Source organism: Lolium rigidum, chromosome 5 (genome assembly GCF_022539505.1).
Source record: "Lolium rigidum isolate FL_2022 chromosome 5, APGP_CSIRO_Lrig_0.1, whole genome shotgun sequence".
Taxonomy (NCBI): domain Eukaryota; kingdom Viridiplantae; phylum Streptophyta; class Magnoliopsida; order Poales; family Poaceae; genus Lolium; species Lolium rigidum.
In genome coordinates, this window is record NC_061512.1 from 40,110,202 (window position 1) to 40,125,540 (window position 15,339).

Consider the following 15,339-nt stretch of genomic DNA (forward strand, 5'->3'; position numbering starts at 1 on the left):
TTAAAAGCAAAAACTTGGCCAGAGCCTCTACTAGTAACGGAGAGCATGCAAGATCATAAACAACACATATGTAATAACTTGATAATTAACATAACATGGTATTCTCTATCCATCGGATCCCGACAAACACAACATAGAGTATTACGGATAGATGATCTTGATCATGTTAGGCAGCTCACAAGATCCAACAATGAAGCACAATGAGGAGAAGACAACCATCTAGCTACTACTATGGACCCATAGTCCAGGGGTGAACTACTCACTCATCACTCCGGAGGCGACCATGGCGGTGTAGAGTCCTCCGGGAGATGAATCCCCTCTCCGGCGGGGTGCCGGAGGAGATCTCCGAGAATCCCCCGAGATGGGATCGGCGGCGGCGGCGTCTCGGTAAGGTTTTCCGTATCGTGGTTTTTTCGCATCGGGGGTTTCGCGACGGAGGCTTTAAGTAGGCGGAAGGGCGAGTCGGGGGGCTAACGAGGGCCCACACCACGGGGCGGCGCGGGCCCCCCTTGGCCGCGCCGCCATGTGGTGTCGCCACCTCGTGGCCCCACTTCGTATGCTCTTCGGTCTTCCGGAAGGTTCGTGGCAAAATAGGCCCACGGGTCTTCGTTTCGTCCAATTCCGAGAATATTTCGTTACTAGGATTTACTGAAACCAAAAACGAGCGAGAAAACGAGAAGCGACACTTCGGCATCTTGTTAATAGGTTAGTTCCAGAAAATGCACGAATATGACATAAAGTGTGCATAAAACATGTAGGTATCATCAATAATATGGCATAGAACATAAGAAATTATCGATACGTCGGAGACGTATCAGGCAACATGACATATGATGGCAACAATGCGATGGGAAATCACTTCATCTCATTATCTTGATTGTGTTGTGGAAGAGCCCCAAACCTTGTTCTTCTGGCGTGAGGGCAAGTTCATGAATGCTTTTCCATGTCAACTTAATTCTACCATGCAATGACACATTTCAAAGAAAGCTTCTAACATAATTGGAGCATCACTCTGGATAGTCTATGTTGCAAAAAGTAACATTAATATGGATTTTAACCCCACTGAATCATATGAAAAGGTAGAATCCTTCATTTATGTATTTCCATTGTGTGGCAGCTCAAGCTTTTTTAGTTGAGTTCTTAATACCCTCTCTTGGTCCGACTATATATCACCCTCGTTTCTAGTTGGGAGAGACACAGAGAGAGATAGAGAGAGGGAGGGAGGTCGAGGCATGCAGTGACAGATGATTCACCTATGCGGTTAATTTGCAAGGTACAAAAAATATCAAAATTTTGATTTAGGTAAATAATACCCAAAAACCTTAGACCATGTTTCTTCATCGATCTAGCCCACAACACCTATTTTAGAAAATATACATCCATTGTACTCCTCTCCTACGGTGGACATGGTGTTGTTGCATTGTTCTAACACGTTGCCTACCATGGTTGATGAGATATTCTAGAACTAGCTTTACATCCCTTTATTCCCTCATGCAAGAGCCATCCGAGGTACACCTGGAGGATTTCGCGATGATGTGCATGTTACTATCACGACACTCTATCAGTTGGTGGCAAGATGACAAATGATGGAAATAAAGCCTAGGGAAATCCCTTCACCGCATCATCCACATTTTTTGTGGTTGATCCCCAAGACTTGTTCTTCTTACGCGAGGAAAAGTTTATGAATGCTTTTCCAAGTCCATTGCCACCATGCAATGAACCGATTTGAAGAAAGCTTTTAACCCAATTGAGGAAGACTCTAGATGGTCTATCTCGCAAAAGGTTGCATTACTATGTGCAATCCAACCTACAACATCAACTGGAACATATCCACACATTGTAGTCCTATCTTATGATAGGTGTAGTGTTGTTTCATTATCCTACAACGCGTATTGTCATGGCTTCTTAGATATTTATCACCCGTGCGTTCCTTTATTTGTCATCCTGTAAGCCTAACTATCTACTCCTCGTGGATTGAGGCACACCTTTGGTCATACTGTAAGCCTAACTATCTACTTCACGATGACAAGGCAATGGCATATTGCGTACATGTATGCTATCATGACATGGTATCGGTTGGTGGCAAGACCACATATGATGGCAACATTTCGTGACGGAACCCCTTTGTTGCATCATCCACATTGTTTCTAGAAGATCTCGATCCAAGCCTTGTTCTTGTGACGTGAGGGAAAATTCATGAATGCCTTTTCCAAGTCCAGTTCCACCATGGGGTGAACCAGATCAAAGAAAGCTTCTAGCTGATTTGGAGCAACACTCTAGATAATATCTCCAGCAGAAATGTGATCCCTATGAGGAAGATTCAAAAGGAGCATTCCTTGTGTTACACGTCACGATAATGTGGCAGCTAGTTTGCTTGATAGTACTCTCTTAGTCCAGATACATAGGACAATTTTTTTTTTTGATTTGGTAAGACAATATTTGATGAATAATTACCTTTTGATATTTGGTTTACGTGACATAATTAAATGTCATGATGAAATTCTTATCTAAATATAAATTTCTTATTATTGTGATTACTACATAAGGTGAATCAAATAAAATTAGAAACATGATATCATGCTACTGGTAAAAATGAAAATGTAGAAAAGCCGATACAGGGCCCACTCCGACAAGAAGAGAGAAACAAAAGTGAACCCCACTAGACCGAGGCACACCTCTGGCTTCTTCACTACGACGGGGCGATGGCGTACATGTCATGGTATGCCGACGCCATATCGGTTGGTGGCAACATTTCGTGGCGAGACACCTTACGGCGTCATCAACATGAATTGTCTTGTGGAGGAGCTCCAAGCAATGCTCCTATGACGTGAGGGCAAGTTCATGAATGCTTTTCCAAGTCCGGTTCCACGGTGCGCTGAACCTTGTTCAAAGAGAGCTTCAAGCAACATTCTAGATAGTCTCCTTCGTAAACAGTAACATTATCATTGCGGAATTAGTTAACCCCCGCAGTTAACCCCCGCGAAGAAGATGCAAAAGGAGCGTCCCCCGTCTTGTAGTAGTACGATAGCGTGGCAGCTGGAATGTATGTGTAGTTGAGTTGATAATACTCTCTCCGTGCGGATATATAGAGGACGTATTGTCGATTTGGTACGACAATATTTGATCAATACTAGTTACTTTTTGATACGTGGTTTACGTGACCAAATTCAATGCCATGATGAAGTGCTTGTCTATAAATACATTTTCTTGTTATTGTGATCATTGGATACCATAAACAGCTAACCAAAACTCCATCATCTCAACGAGCCAAAATAAGCAACAAACAGAAGCGATAATCATGGTACGGGTAAAAATGACAGCCTAGACTAGAAAAGCCGGCAGAAGGGGCCCACCCCGACAAGCAGAGAGAAACAAAAGGTGGGCCCCACCGACTGACCTCACCTGCGCCTCCCCCAACGTTTCTCTCCCTATTTATGTCCCACACCCGCTTGTCTCTCTCTCCTCGTCTCTCCCCGCTCCCCATTCTCCACCATCTCCTCTCTCTCTCTCCCCGCCGGAGTCAGTCGGAACAAATCGAGCGAAATACCCGTAAAAATCCGGTCTTGGCGTGTTCCTCCGCTTCGAATCCGAGGCGATCTGGCCGCCGAGCCGCGTCCTAGGATCCACTTTGTTTCCCCCAGCTCACATCTTCTTGTCGTTGGCCGTCTCGGAGCACACGGGTTGGGTGTGACTGTTCCTCCGGCATTCTGATCGGGTCTTGGTGGCCGAGCCGAGCCGAGCGGCGTAGCTTGTCCGGTCTCCGGGAGAGAGGTCCCTCCGCGGCTTGGTTCTGATAGATGGTGGCGAGGATGATGCGGTGGCCGCGCCCGCCGGCGGCTCGCAAGTTCCGCGTCCGGCTCGTCGTGCGCCGGGCGGAGGGGCTTCCCTCGCCAGCGGACCCCACGGAGCACGAGCTGGAGGGGAGCGCCGCGAATCAGAGGGTCGCGGCGGAGGTCAGGTGGAAGGGGCCGAGGGCGTCCGGCCTCAGCTCGCTGCGGCGCGCGGTGCGGCGCAACCGCACCCGCGAGGAGGAGCTGGCCCCGGCCCCAGATGCCGCCGCCAACGACGCCTGCGAGGTTGGGGGCGCGGTGGCGTGGGAGGAGGAGTTCGAGAGCGTCGTGACGCTCGCGGCCGCGTCGCACCGGGAGGCGGCGGCGTTCCAGCCGTGGGAGCTCGCCTTCACCGTCTTCACCGTGAGCATCTCCCTCCTCTCTTATTTCCTGGAGTTTAATTGTATTCCTGTTTTGCCCTGTTGCCAGCCGGCACCATCTGCTCAAATCTCTTTATTCGCGAATTATCTCGTCTCTCGAGCAATTGATGTTTTCCAATTGATTGAACTGGGTGTGTTTAGTTGCTGGATGCCAGTGGATATGAGTAGTTGAATGGATATTAGTAGTTGCTGGATGCCAGTTCATCAACCATAACATGCAACTGTATTCTTGTTAATATGATAGTAACACTACACCTTGCCAAGATAAGCACCATCTTTATCTGCAACAATATTACGGTCTCACATGTTTGCTTTTCTATGTGAGCATACTTGCATCATAATTCTGACACTCAAATAACCACTCCTCATCTTTTTCTCGGCTTGAGTGACTTCTGCAGAAAATCTGACCTGCCTTCTTTTTTTCTTTCCCTCGTGGCAGGATATGAACAAAGGCCCAAAGACTAAACCGACAATTCTGGGAACTGCTTCCCTTAGCCTAGCTGATTATGCAGCAGCAGCCGAAGAGGACATTGAGATAATTCTCCCGTTGTCTGTGCCATGTGGTACACCTGAGTCTGCTCCATCGCTTCATGTGAGTTTTGACGAGCTGAACAACAAGCTCTGGTTAACAATAATTTGTTTTAATTGTCATCTGGTCTGACCTTGAAATCTTATTTTTTTTCTGTTGCAGCTCACTCTGAGTATGGTGGAACTGAGAGCTCTTCAAGAAACCTCTGATGCTTCGCAACGATCTGCTGTTGCCACTCCGTTATCTCCATCATCTTGTGATTCTCTGCCTGGAGGAAAAGATGAGGGTTCAGTCATTAAAGCTGGGCTGAGGAAGGTGAAAATCCTCAAGGATATGGTGTCGACTCGAAGGTCCAAGAAGACGTTCCAGAGCGATGAAGGCAGTGATGATAATTGCTATGTTCACAGTGATGGTGCTGAATACCCATATGGTACTGAGCCTGTCGATGAAGATCTGGATGATAGAACACATGAAGATGAAGTTGGAGATCCAACCATCAGGAAGTCATTCAGTTATGGCTCTCTGCAGTCTGTCAACCATGTTGGTGGCCTAGTTCATGCACATGCAACGATTGATGGCGATCATGAGGATTGGGTCTATTATAGTCACCGAAAATCTGATGCCGGTTACCATGTAGAGGAACCACAGTCATCAACTGCTGAGAAAACTGTGTTGCCTGCTGCCAAGCGGAGTATCCTTCCTTGGAGAAAGAGGAAGCTGAGTTTGCGGTCATTAAAGGCTAAAGGCGAACCTCTGTTGAAGAAAGCAAATGGAGAAGAGGGAGGTGATGATATTGACTTTGATCGTCGGCTGCTAACACCTTCCAATGGATCAGAGGTACATTCTTTTTTTTCTTTTTCCTCTCATTGCATTGTGAAAAATAATCAGTACCCTGTGCTTGGCCAAGTACTTTTCCAAAAGAGTGGCTTATTTGTATATCACAGAACTGTTTTTTATGTCCATGATGTTGTTCTGAGCAATGCATCTACCAATTGCAGGGATCGAGTGAAAATGGCTCAGTTAATGGTATGATGTCAGAATTCGGCGATGACAATTTTGTTGTGGGGAATTGGGAATCAAAGGAGGTGCTTAGCCGTGATGGCCACATGAAGCTTTCTTCCCAGGTGTTCTTTGCATCGATTGACCAGAGAAGCGAGCGAGCTGCTGGGGCTAGTGCATGCACGGCACTTGTGGCTGTTATTGCAGACTGGTTCCAAGCAAATCAGGATCTGATGCCCATCCAGTCGCAGTTTGATAACCTGATCCGTGAAGGATCACTGGAGTGGAGAAACCTTTGCGAGAACAAGACATACAGAGAGCTTTTTCCTGACAAGCATTTCGATCTTGAGACTGTCCTTCATGCCAAGATCCGCCCACTCACAGTCTCCCCCAGTAAGTCATTTATTGGATTCTTCCTACCTGAAGGGGCTGATGACATGAGAGGGTTTGACTTTCTAAATGGTGCAATGTCCTTTGATAACATCTGGGATGAGATCAGTCAGGCAGCGGAGTTCTCATCCAGTGAAAACCCTAACCTATACATAGTGAGCTGGAATGACCACTTTTTTCTCCTCAAGGTTGAGCGTGATGCATATTACATCATCGACACCCTTGGAGAAAGGTTCTATGAAGGATGCAACCAGGCATACATTTTGAAGTTTGACAACAACACCACGATCCACAATGTATCTGGTGAAAAGAAAACATCCAGCCCTGACTCTAGTGGACCTTTGAAGGATTCTTCAGGGAGCTCCTCCCCTGGGCAGGACAGCGAAGATGACATTGAAGAGAACATACTTGTTTCCAAGGGCAAGGAATCATGCAAAGAATACATCAAGAGTTTCTTGGCGGCCATACCGATCAGGGAGCTGCAGGGCGACATCAGGAGAGGGCTGATGGCATCAACACCACTGCACCACCGCCTCCAGATCGAGTTCCACTACACCCAAGCATCCCCACAGGAGGCTTCCTCGCCCCCTCAAGCTCTCGCCATTGAAGCCCCTTTCGAGTTCTCCTGGCCTGATCCACCACCGGCCATGGAAGTGGCCCTAACACATGCGGTTGCTGTCGCATAGCTTGCCAGTTGCCACTACGTTGGCTGAGACCTGACGACATCCTGCTCGACATCAACTTGAAGAGCTTTTTTTCCTTGGGCCAGCGCATATGGAGGGAAACCTACTCAAAAGAATTTGTTTCCATTTTTGTTTGTGCTCATCTAATGTCTAATATGACCTGCTAGTATAGGTGTCCCTCAAGGTATCAGAGCATTTTCCCTGCATTTTGTACAAAGAGGTGATTGCTCCTACCTATCATGTATTAACCAACTGATTTCTGTAATCATGTGTAACCTTGTACTACTAATCAATGAGTAATGCCCTTATGTTAATTAAGTTTCTGCATGCAACTTCATGTGATGCTGATTACCTGCCTCTGGAAACAACTGAGTCTGTTCTGCCCAGAGAGTACTGTAGCTTCTTGTTGATGCGGTATTGCAGTATCGTCCAGGCACGTTGGATGATCAGAACCAACCTGTCACCAGTATCAAGTACATATTCAGTGAATGCGACACATGAACTGCTGCGAAATGTGGATGAAAAGCGTCCTTCCATCTTTTTCTGGGTCAGGCATGTGATATTGTTAACGACTGTTGAATTTGCAGGGTAACTTCAAGAAAACATCAACATCTCAGTCTGAACTGTAATTTGCGACTCCTTTGGCCACATGCTGATTTTAAATAACTTTTCACTACTAGAAAAACCTCTGATTTATCTGAATATACAAAGAGCATTAGAAAAATCGCCATAGCTGTTCACACCTGGTCACACTATCATTAGCCCGGAATGATGTTACATCTTACATCCCAGACGCGCATTACAGAGTACAGCTGCTAATCAGCGTCCACGATGCATGTGTTGCGCAAGGACAAGGAGTATAATATTTATTTTCCCCTTGTTTTACATGTCTCTTTATTCGAATGTCCCCTTCACAATGTTTCTGGGGTTAAGCTGGCATAATAATATACACGTCTCTTTATTCGAATGTCCCATTCACAATGTTTCCTGGGTTAAAGCTGGCATAATGATATACTTAGTCCGCGACTATGACCTCTTGTCGCGTAACATGGGCATCAAGAACCATCAGATTCATTTGATGATGCAAATTAATTAGCAGAAAAATGAGCTGCTGCCTAGCTCATTTGATTAGAGAGTACACGAGAAAATCATGGCATTTCAAATTCAACTGGCATGCCTGGGAATTAGGTGCATCATAATCACTGGGCACAGGCGGCCGTCTAGCTGTACAAATGCTTCTCATGAAGCAAGCTTAGCAAGTTAGCACGTTCTGGGTACAAAACACCCCAGGTTTCAGGGTGAGTAGGACCAGACAGAGAGCTGCTAGGTTCAGCTAAAAATGACTCGACTATGGACACAGATCAGACACAAGCTCAGCAACTCCCCACATTGGCGCGTCATTCTGCATACATTTCAATCATTGAAGGAATACGACGTAAGAACTGGGCACTGGATCCGGTATATAACCATGATAACTGAAACTAATTGTACTGTACTAAATTATACTCACCAGATACACAATGTCAAATGCCTCTGAGTAATCTTTCAGAGATTTCTCGATGTTAGTATTCCTGCAAAACCAGTTCTTATCAGCTGATACATAATTCTGTAGGAACCTGGATAAGATATCAAACAGAGGAGCTTGCTTCCTAAAATGGGTTTCAATTTTTTTATCTTAATGTTGATTAGTCACATGAAAGTCTCATGTGATCAAATTTTGGCTTGCATTGATTAAAGGAAAACAGTAAAATCAAACATGTGCTTCCTGTGATTGCTCACCTTTAATATTACCCCAAAGAAACTTTACAAGAAAAGACAGAAATTTCATGTCCAAGATTCTCCATAGATAAACTTAAACAGTATAACAGAGCTTGCAAAGTATCTAACTCTACAAATATGTAACTAAGTTCACACACCGAATCACATTTCCGTCAACAGAATAAGCTACTTTGAGGATAAAATAGTCAAAACACAAATGGGCAAAAGTTCAGCCGAAAATTTGGGAACTATGTCATGGCTAAAGAAAATTGAGGATAATTTAAGCTAGAATTTGCCCTTAGGAACCTATAATAGAAAAATAAGATACACCAGAAAAATATATGCATATAACCTAGTGATGTTTAATAATTTACTCGATCCATCGCAATAGCTAAGTAAATTTCAGTATCAGCGAGAGTTGTCCCCAAACTTTCAAATTAAACATGGTACACTCCAAATGACCAAATCCATCTAATACATGTGACTGGAATAAAAATCCTGTGTGGTTATTCTCAATATGGTAAAAATAGTAATTCCTGGGTCCCCGCTAACTTTGAATGAAGCAAGCGAAAGACAGGCTAATGGGGAAGTTACTTACAGGAACCCAGCAGCAATCCTGTTCTCGTAGTTTAAACCATCAGACATTCCCAGGTCCCCAATGTGATCTCCAAGTAGCAGCACGTTGGTCCTCTTTTTCACCAATGAATAGTCATCAGTACATCCATTCGGATCTCCCAGACTATTGTGTACTGGAGCTGCCATGTCCAAGGAATGCTCATTTTTGTTCAGAACATGGATTGTCTTCCCTGCATTAGATGTCATTTAATTTATGAGGTAATGAGAAGATAATCAAAGTGCATATTTGACATAAACAAGCAAGTCATTAGTTAAAGCAAGTTTGGAAAGATTGACAGAGATACACAAATTACAAATCAAAGGTCATCTTAAACAAAGGTCGAATTATACAGTCAAGTAACAGTGTATCCTGTACTTTAAAAATTTATAGATTTCACATGTCACATTTTTTCATAAATTATTGAATTTGCTAAGTGTATGGCAACTGCATGAAACTAGAATTCTATTGTGAGTTGGACATTATCAACATTTATCCTGCATTAGCCTTTGGTAGAAACAATTTGTGAATCATCAACACTTCGTAAGGATTAAAAATCACCTTTAAATTCTACAAGACGACCCTCTTCATCAAATACCATCCTATTGGACACAATCTTGATGTTTTTGAATGATCGGTGGAGTTTCTGTCGGAAGACCTAAAAGAGGGAGCAGGCGTGTCATATGCAACAAAGTTCATTTTAATATTACCATTCTTTTTCAGAACTTACCTCCTCAATTATGTCTGCAAGTCCAGCAGAAAATACCAACACTGGAATATCTCTAGCCTGAAAATTACATTAAAGGCTTTATCAAACACTTACGTCTTAATGGAATATGACGTTTATATGATTTTACTAGAATATAATCATAAAAGCAACTAATTGTTTTTTATCTCCCGAAAATGTTGTAATTACAGGTAAGCCACCTCGACCTACTAATAATATCACTTCATTCCTAACATATATGAAACTAACAAACATATGATAATTCATCCGGTAAAAAAGACTGAAGAGGTAAAAAAACAAGAAGCACACCAAGGAAACATATATAACATAATCATAATTTGAGGTCTCTTATTTTTATATGAATGTTCCCATTATGCTGTTGGGATTATTAAATGCTTGGAATAGCTTGACCAGGATTACTAGCATACTTCTCAAATTTGAAGTCAAACTTGATGAAACATGAGAAGAAGATGAATTCCAGAAGCACAAACACAGACTATAAATCTTTTTTTAATCAGCAAACACATGCTCAAGTAATTATGAGCTCTACAAAAAAAAATCCAAAATGGTCACCCAAATGCTTTACAAACGGGAGTAATATTGGGTGCCTTCCTATTTGACAAATCCATCACGGGGATAGAAACCAAAATAAAAAAGTGATGAAACACAATAATATAGGTACCTACCAAGGCTTAAGCAGTACCAAAATAACCAGGGAAAAAGTTACTACACATGATCCGAATACTTATCCCCCTTGGTCAGAAAACTTGAACTGCTAAGCAAACATGAGAAAAGAAAATAAAACCTCCAATAACTCAAACAACTCCACCACTCCATCTCGAAAAGCAATTGCAGCATCGGCCACCGATTTCTTTATAGCTTCTTGTGTGAGCCCCCCTTCAATAAGAAGAGCATGAGTCTTCCCCCACCTGTAGCAAGTAATGACATCAGAGCATAAGGTACACTTACTATCTAATTGAGATGTATATTATATTCAAAAGTGAAAGCAGGGGTAATACTAGGCAGCTGATGAATGGCATGAACACAAAGCATCAAGAAAACTACCATAAGAAACATTTCCATTTCTGTTGTAAACGGTGTTGTATATATAGATAGAAATACATATAACTTATTTGTGCCTTTTTTTCTAGAGAATTATTTGAGAAATTGATGGCACATGAACTGGCTTCTGCTAACTACTAGCAAGAATTCAAAATAGTATGCAACAAGGATAGAATAAGCTAATATGCCTGATGAACTATGTGGGTCACAACTCACAAGGAAGCTACGCTATATAGAATGACCAATTGTACATTCACCATCACTTGACAGCAAGAGACTTGTGAACTGAACAGCAATGATTTTCCATGTTATGGTCCCAATTTAAATGTCTGTACTAAACCAATATGTCCACCGGTTCACTGTAACAAAATGGTATATCCGACCCACATTACCAGGTGGATATAAACTGAAGGAAGGTTTTCTACCGGTGTCCGGTGCTTACCATTCTTCCATGAGGATTGCCTTCTCCGGGAGCGGGATGTCGGGGTTGATCTCGATGGGGTGGTAGTGCTCGAACAGCGCCTCCCTCTTGGCGTTGAACTCTTCGTTCCCCTGCCTCAGCAGCCCATGGCTACCTACAACGATAGATAAACATGCCATCGGGAGAATTCATCCTCCGAAACCCTAAGCTCCAGAATCTTTGAAGAAAAAACAGCAGAAATGAGGAGCATACTCTGGCCTCGGGAGCCGTCGTACCAGTACCGAGTGAGCGTCCCGTCGAAGTCAGCAATGACCTGCGCAATGGAAAACCCTTATTAGAATCCGAAGCCATATCCAGATGGATAGAGGCGGTGATATTAGCGAGGAAGCGGACCTGTAGCTTAGCTGCGCCGGCTGCGCGGATGGCGGCGACCTTGCGAGCGAGGGCATCGGCGTCGGCAACGACGGACTCGGGTGTCCTGGTGCTGGAGGAGGAGGAGGACATGGAGGCTGGGAGGAGAAGCGAGACGCGGCGGCCGAGGTGCGGAGCGATGGGCGGCGGGGTAGTAGGGTTCCGGCGGCGAGGGGCGCGGGAGAAGAGGCGGCGGAGGAGACGGGACGGGGATGGGGAGAGGAACGGTGGGCTCGTCATGGGCCGCATTTTGAAACGGTGGGCCGGAGCAAGACGAACCTATCTACTCTCTAGGGCTGTAACAAAATCGCCATCTTAATCTGTCCGTGGCGTGGCGACAGGATGATGTCGTCCGCGACGGCGTCGCTGCGTGTCAGGCCCTAGATGATTTGGTCGTCAGTTAACTGTATCTGTCTGAAAACAGAGCAAGGAGAAACATCCCAGTTTTCAGATGCTACTGCAGAATATTCAATGGCAGGCATGCAAGGTTATTAGCTACTTGTATTAGCATTTAAATTACAATTATCTGTAAGAGAGCTTAGCTCTTAAACCAAACATTACGTGGTCCTACTCTTGGTCTATAAAAGAGTAGGAGCGGGAGGCTGGGAGGCACGCAGAAAAATAAAAACATTATGTTTACTTTCCAGTTCATTTGCTTTACCTTGTATCTCTGAGCTTCGTATGCTCCTCTTTCTCCCTCTTCTCCGGCGTGGTTCAGTGGCCAGACGAGGCCCTAACAGTGGTACCAGAGCAGCGAACTGAGACCCCCTCCTCCTTCCTCTGTTGCTCCGGCAACTCTTCCCTCCCTCCCAACCCAGACGAGGTTACCGGCACCCGGGTCCGGCCGTCAAATCCTACCTTACCATGCCTTCAGAGATCCGATCCGGATCTACGTCGCGCGAGCGCCGGACCAAGGCCGACGGTTCCATCGCCACGCCACCGACCACGGATGATGAGATCGAGGAGGCACAACGCATCGGGGAAGGCTGCGCGCGAGGTTCGTATCATCCGCCGCCGGGCTGGACAAGCATGATCGGGCCGGCTGGCTGATTCATCGGCGCGCCCTCAGCTGCGATGCAAGGTGAGATGTCCCGCATGACCCGGATGATGGCTTCTTTATGTGCAAATCTTTCTCGCTCGGAGACGCCGGTGATCAACACCACATCCGCGCCACCACCTACACGCAAAGCCACCCCTTTTCTACCCCACCTCCGCTTCCCCATGTTTCCCTCTCACCCATCGTTGAAGTTTGCACGCACGCACCTACACCTATCTCCAACATCCCAACGCCACCACAATTCGGGGCTTTTTCACAGGAGCAACTCCCACATCCACGCTTTCCTCCAAAGTACGCAGCTTTAGTGCACCAAGCACATTGTGCCAATTTATACAACCACGGCACCATTGGTCACCACACACCACACACACTCCCACCCATCCTCATCCCACACCACCCACCGGTATACCGGCCCACACACAAATCCACAAATTTACCAACCAATTACTTACCGATTGCTGCTGAACCTCTACAATGCCGGCAGCCCCTCCAACCATACCACACCCAAAACCCAAATTTTTCATCCCATTACCATCCCCCATTCAACCACAACCCACCTGCACCCCCATGCAACCAACAAACTTGCCACCATCAAACAATGCACCACCCAATTCCCTACTCAACACCTCAGAACCACCAGATGCAACCAAAACAATACCCCTATCAAGCCCAACCACCAGGAAACATGGTACATCAGTCACAAGGGGGTACTCAACAATACCACCAGCATCAGGTCAATACGGAGGTACACATCAGAACACCCCATGTAGAATTGCCTATGTTTACTGGTGACTCCCCGAGGGCATGGCTGCTAGAATGTGAGGACATTTTCACACTGACAAGCATTCCTCGAGAAAACAGAGTAAAGTGGGGTATTGCTTATATCAGAGGTCAAGCCAAAACTTGGTTGAGCAGCTCGGGCCTTGATCTGCAGAATATATCTTGGGCTCAATTAAGTCAGGTACTAATTGAAAGATTCCCGGATACCATCAGCTCAGACCCAATGGACCAACTCCAGTTATTGAAGCAAGTTACTTCAGTCAACGCTTATATTGATCAATATGAGTTGTGGGTGACTCAAATGAAGAGAGACCGCAATTATCTGCCCCAAGATTTCTTTATTGATCGATTCATTAGTGGTCTTAAAAGGAATCAAGCACACCGTACAATGCCAGAAACCTGAGACATTGTTGTCTGCATATTGGTATGCTCGACAATATGAAAAGGCTTATTTGTCTACCAACAAAAGAACTCCACAGACAAGCGGCCCAATACTTCCTATGGCGCAACACAGAAATTTCCCACCAGCAGCTCGTCCTGCTGCTCTTCCTGTTCCACCTCGAGAAAATAGAAATAGACAAGGGAATGAAAGAGGGAGAGAACCTCAAAAATGTTGGTATTGTAATGATAATTGGTTCCTAGGCCACAAATGCCAGCCGATGCAACGAGCCCTTAATGCCATAGAAATGCAAGGACATTCTGATGATGAGAGGGAAGATGAGCTACAAATCCCAGCTCAAGCCGAACTGCAGCTGCAACCCAGGGCGCAGCAACTAGAAAATTTTGCACAACCACTTGCTGATAATAATGAAGATCAACTGATGAACATTTCAGCTTCTGCTTATAGTGGGTGTCCCAGTGATTCTACTATATCACTCTTGCTAAAAGTAAATCAAGCTCAGGCAGTGGCTCTAGCCGATACTGGAAGCACAAACACCTTCATGGATTTGCAATTTGCAATTAAGCACAACATTCCAATGACACAAACAAGACAAAGGAAAGTCAAGGTGGCAGGTGGAGGCATACTCTGTTCTGATGCAATTGCCTACAACTGCTCTTTCTCTGCACAAGGCCACACCTTCTCGGTGATTTCCGAATATTGGAATTGCAAGGATCTGACATTATCTTAGGTGTCAACTGGTTCAAACAACATAACCCAGTAACATTTGACTTCATCGGCAGATCTCTCACAATTGGAGTTAATGGCAAAGTCCACACATTCAATGATCACATGCTTCGTAGAGACAAACTCCTGATATCCTCAGATCAGTGCAGCAAATTGATTGAAAATGGAGCAATGGGATATATGCTGCTCTCTACTAATGATATAACAGAAATCAATGAAGAAGGCAAACACACCCCTGTATCAGCAGAAATTATGGACTTATTGCATCAATTTCAGGACATTTTCCAAGCACCTGCTGGTTTGCCTCCACACAGAGATTGTGATCACCAAATTCCACTGAAACCTGGGTCTAAACCTCACAACATAAGGCCTTATCGGATGTCACATAGCCAGAAAAATTCCATTGAGTTGCTGATTAAGGAAATGCTACAAAATGCTGCAATTAGACCTAGCAAAAGTCCTTATTCCTCTCCAGCCATTTTGGTTAGGAAGAAAGACAAATCTTGGCGCCTTTGTGTTGATTTTAGAGGTCTCAATGACATGAAAATCTAAAATAAATTCCCAATTCCAGTC

At 44.9% G+C, this 15,339-nt stretch overlaps 2 protein-coding genes across 2 annotated transcripts; one reads left to right on the forward strand and one right to left on the reverse strand.

Moving 5' to 3' along the window:
• Positions 1-3,797: 3,797 nt before the first annotated feature.
• LOC124652382 lies at positions 3,798-7,129 on the forward strand. Its single transcript, XM_047191400.1, has 4 exons — positions 3,798-4,193; positions 4,650-4,802; positions 4,902-5,576; positions 5,738-7,129. The coding sequence occupies exons 1-4, from the start codon at positions 3,798-3,800 to the stop codon at positions 6,812-6,814; spliced, it is 2,301 nt and encodes a 766-aa protein (XP_047047356.1). The 3' UTR covers positions 6,815-7,129.
• A 718-nt stretch (positions 7,130-7,847) lies between these two features.
• Positions 7,848-12,052, reverse strand: LOC124653952 (7-methylguanosine phosphate-specific 5'-nucleotidase A-like). Its single transcript, XM_047193007.1, has 9 exons — positions 11,786-12,052; positions 11,645-11,705; positions 11,414-11,546; positions 10,715-10,838; positions 9,913-9,969; positions 9,744-9,840; positions 9,168-9,375; positions 8,322-8,382; positions 7,848-8,213 (listed from the first exon to the last, which is right to left on the reverse strand). Exons 1-9 carry the CDS (start codon positions 12,050-12,052, stop codon positions 8,160-8,162), a joined length of 1,062 nt encoding a protein of 353 aa, XP_047048963.1. The 3' UTR covers positions 7,848-8,159.
• Positions 12,053-15,339: the final 3,287 nt, after the last annotated feature.

Bases quoted from the DNA above. Each gene is read 5' to 3' on its own strand.
- LOC124653952 (XM_047193007.1), bottom strand. From the start codon at position 12,052: ATGCGGCCCATGACGAGCCCACCGTTCCTCTCCCCATCCCCGTCCCGT. The intron at 11,706-11,785 runs GTCCGCTTCCTC...TCCATTGCGCAG, and splicing joins CCGGCGCAGCTAAGCTACAG to GTCATTGCTGACTTCGACGG. The intron at 9,970-10,714 runs GTTTTATTTTCT...TGTAATTTTCAG, and splicing joins AGTTGTTTGAGTTATTGGAG to GCTAGAGATATTCCAGTGTT.
- LOC124652382 (XM_047191400.1), top strand. From the start codon at position 3,798: ATGGTGGCGAGGATGATGCGGTGGCCGCGCCCGCCGGCGGCTCGCAAG. The intron at 4,803-4,901 runs GTGAGTTTTGAC...TTTCTGTTGCAG, and splicing joins AGTCTGCTCCATCGCTTCAT to CTCACTCTGAGTATGGTGGA. The intron at 5,577-5,737 runs GTACATTCTTTT...TACCAATTGCAG, and splicing joins CACCTTCCAATGGATCAGAG to GGATCGAGTGAAAATGGCTC.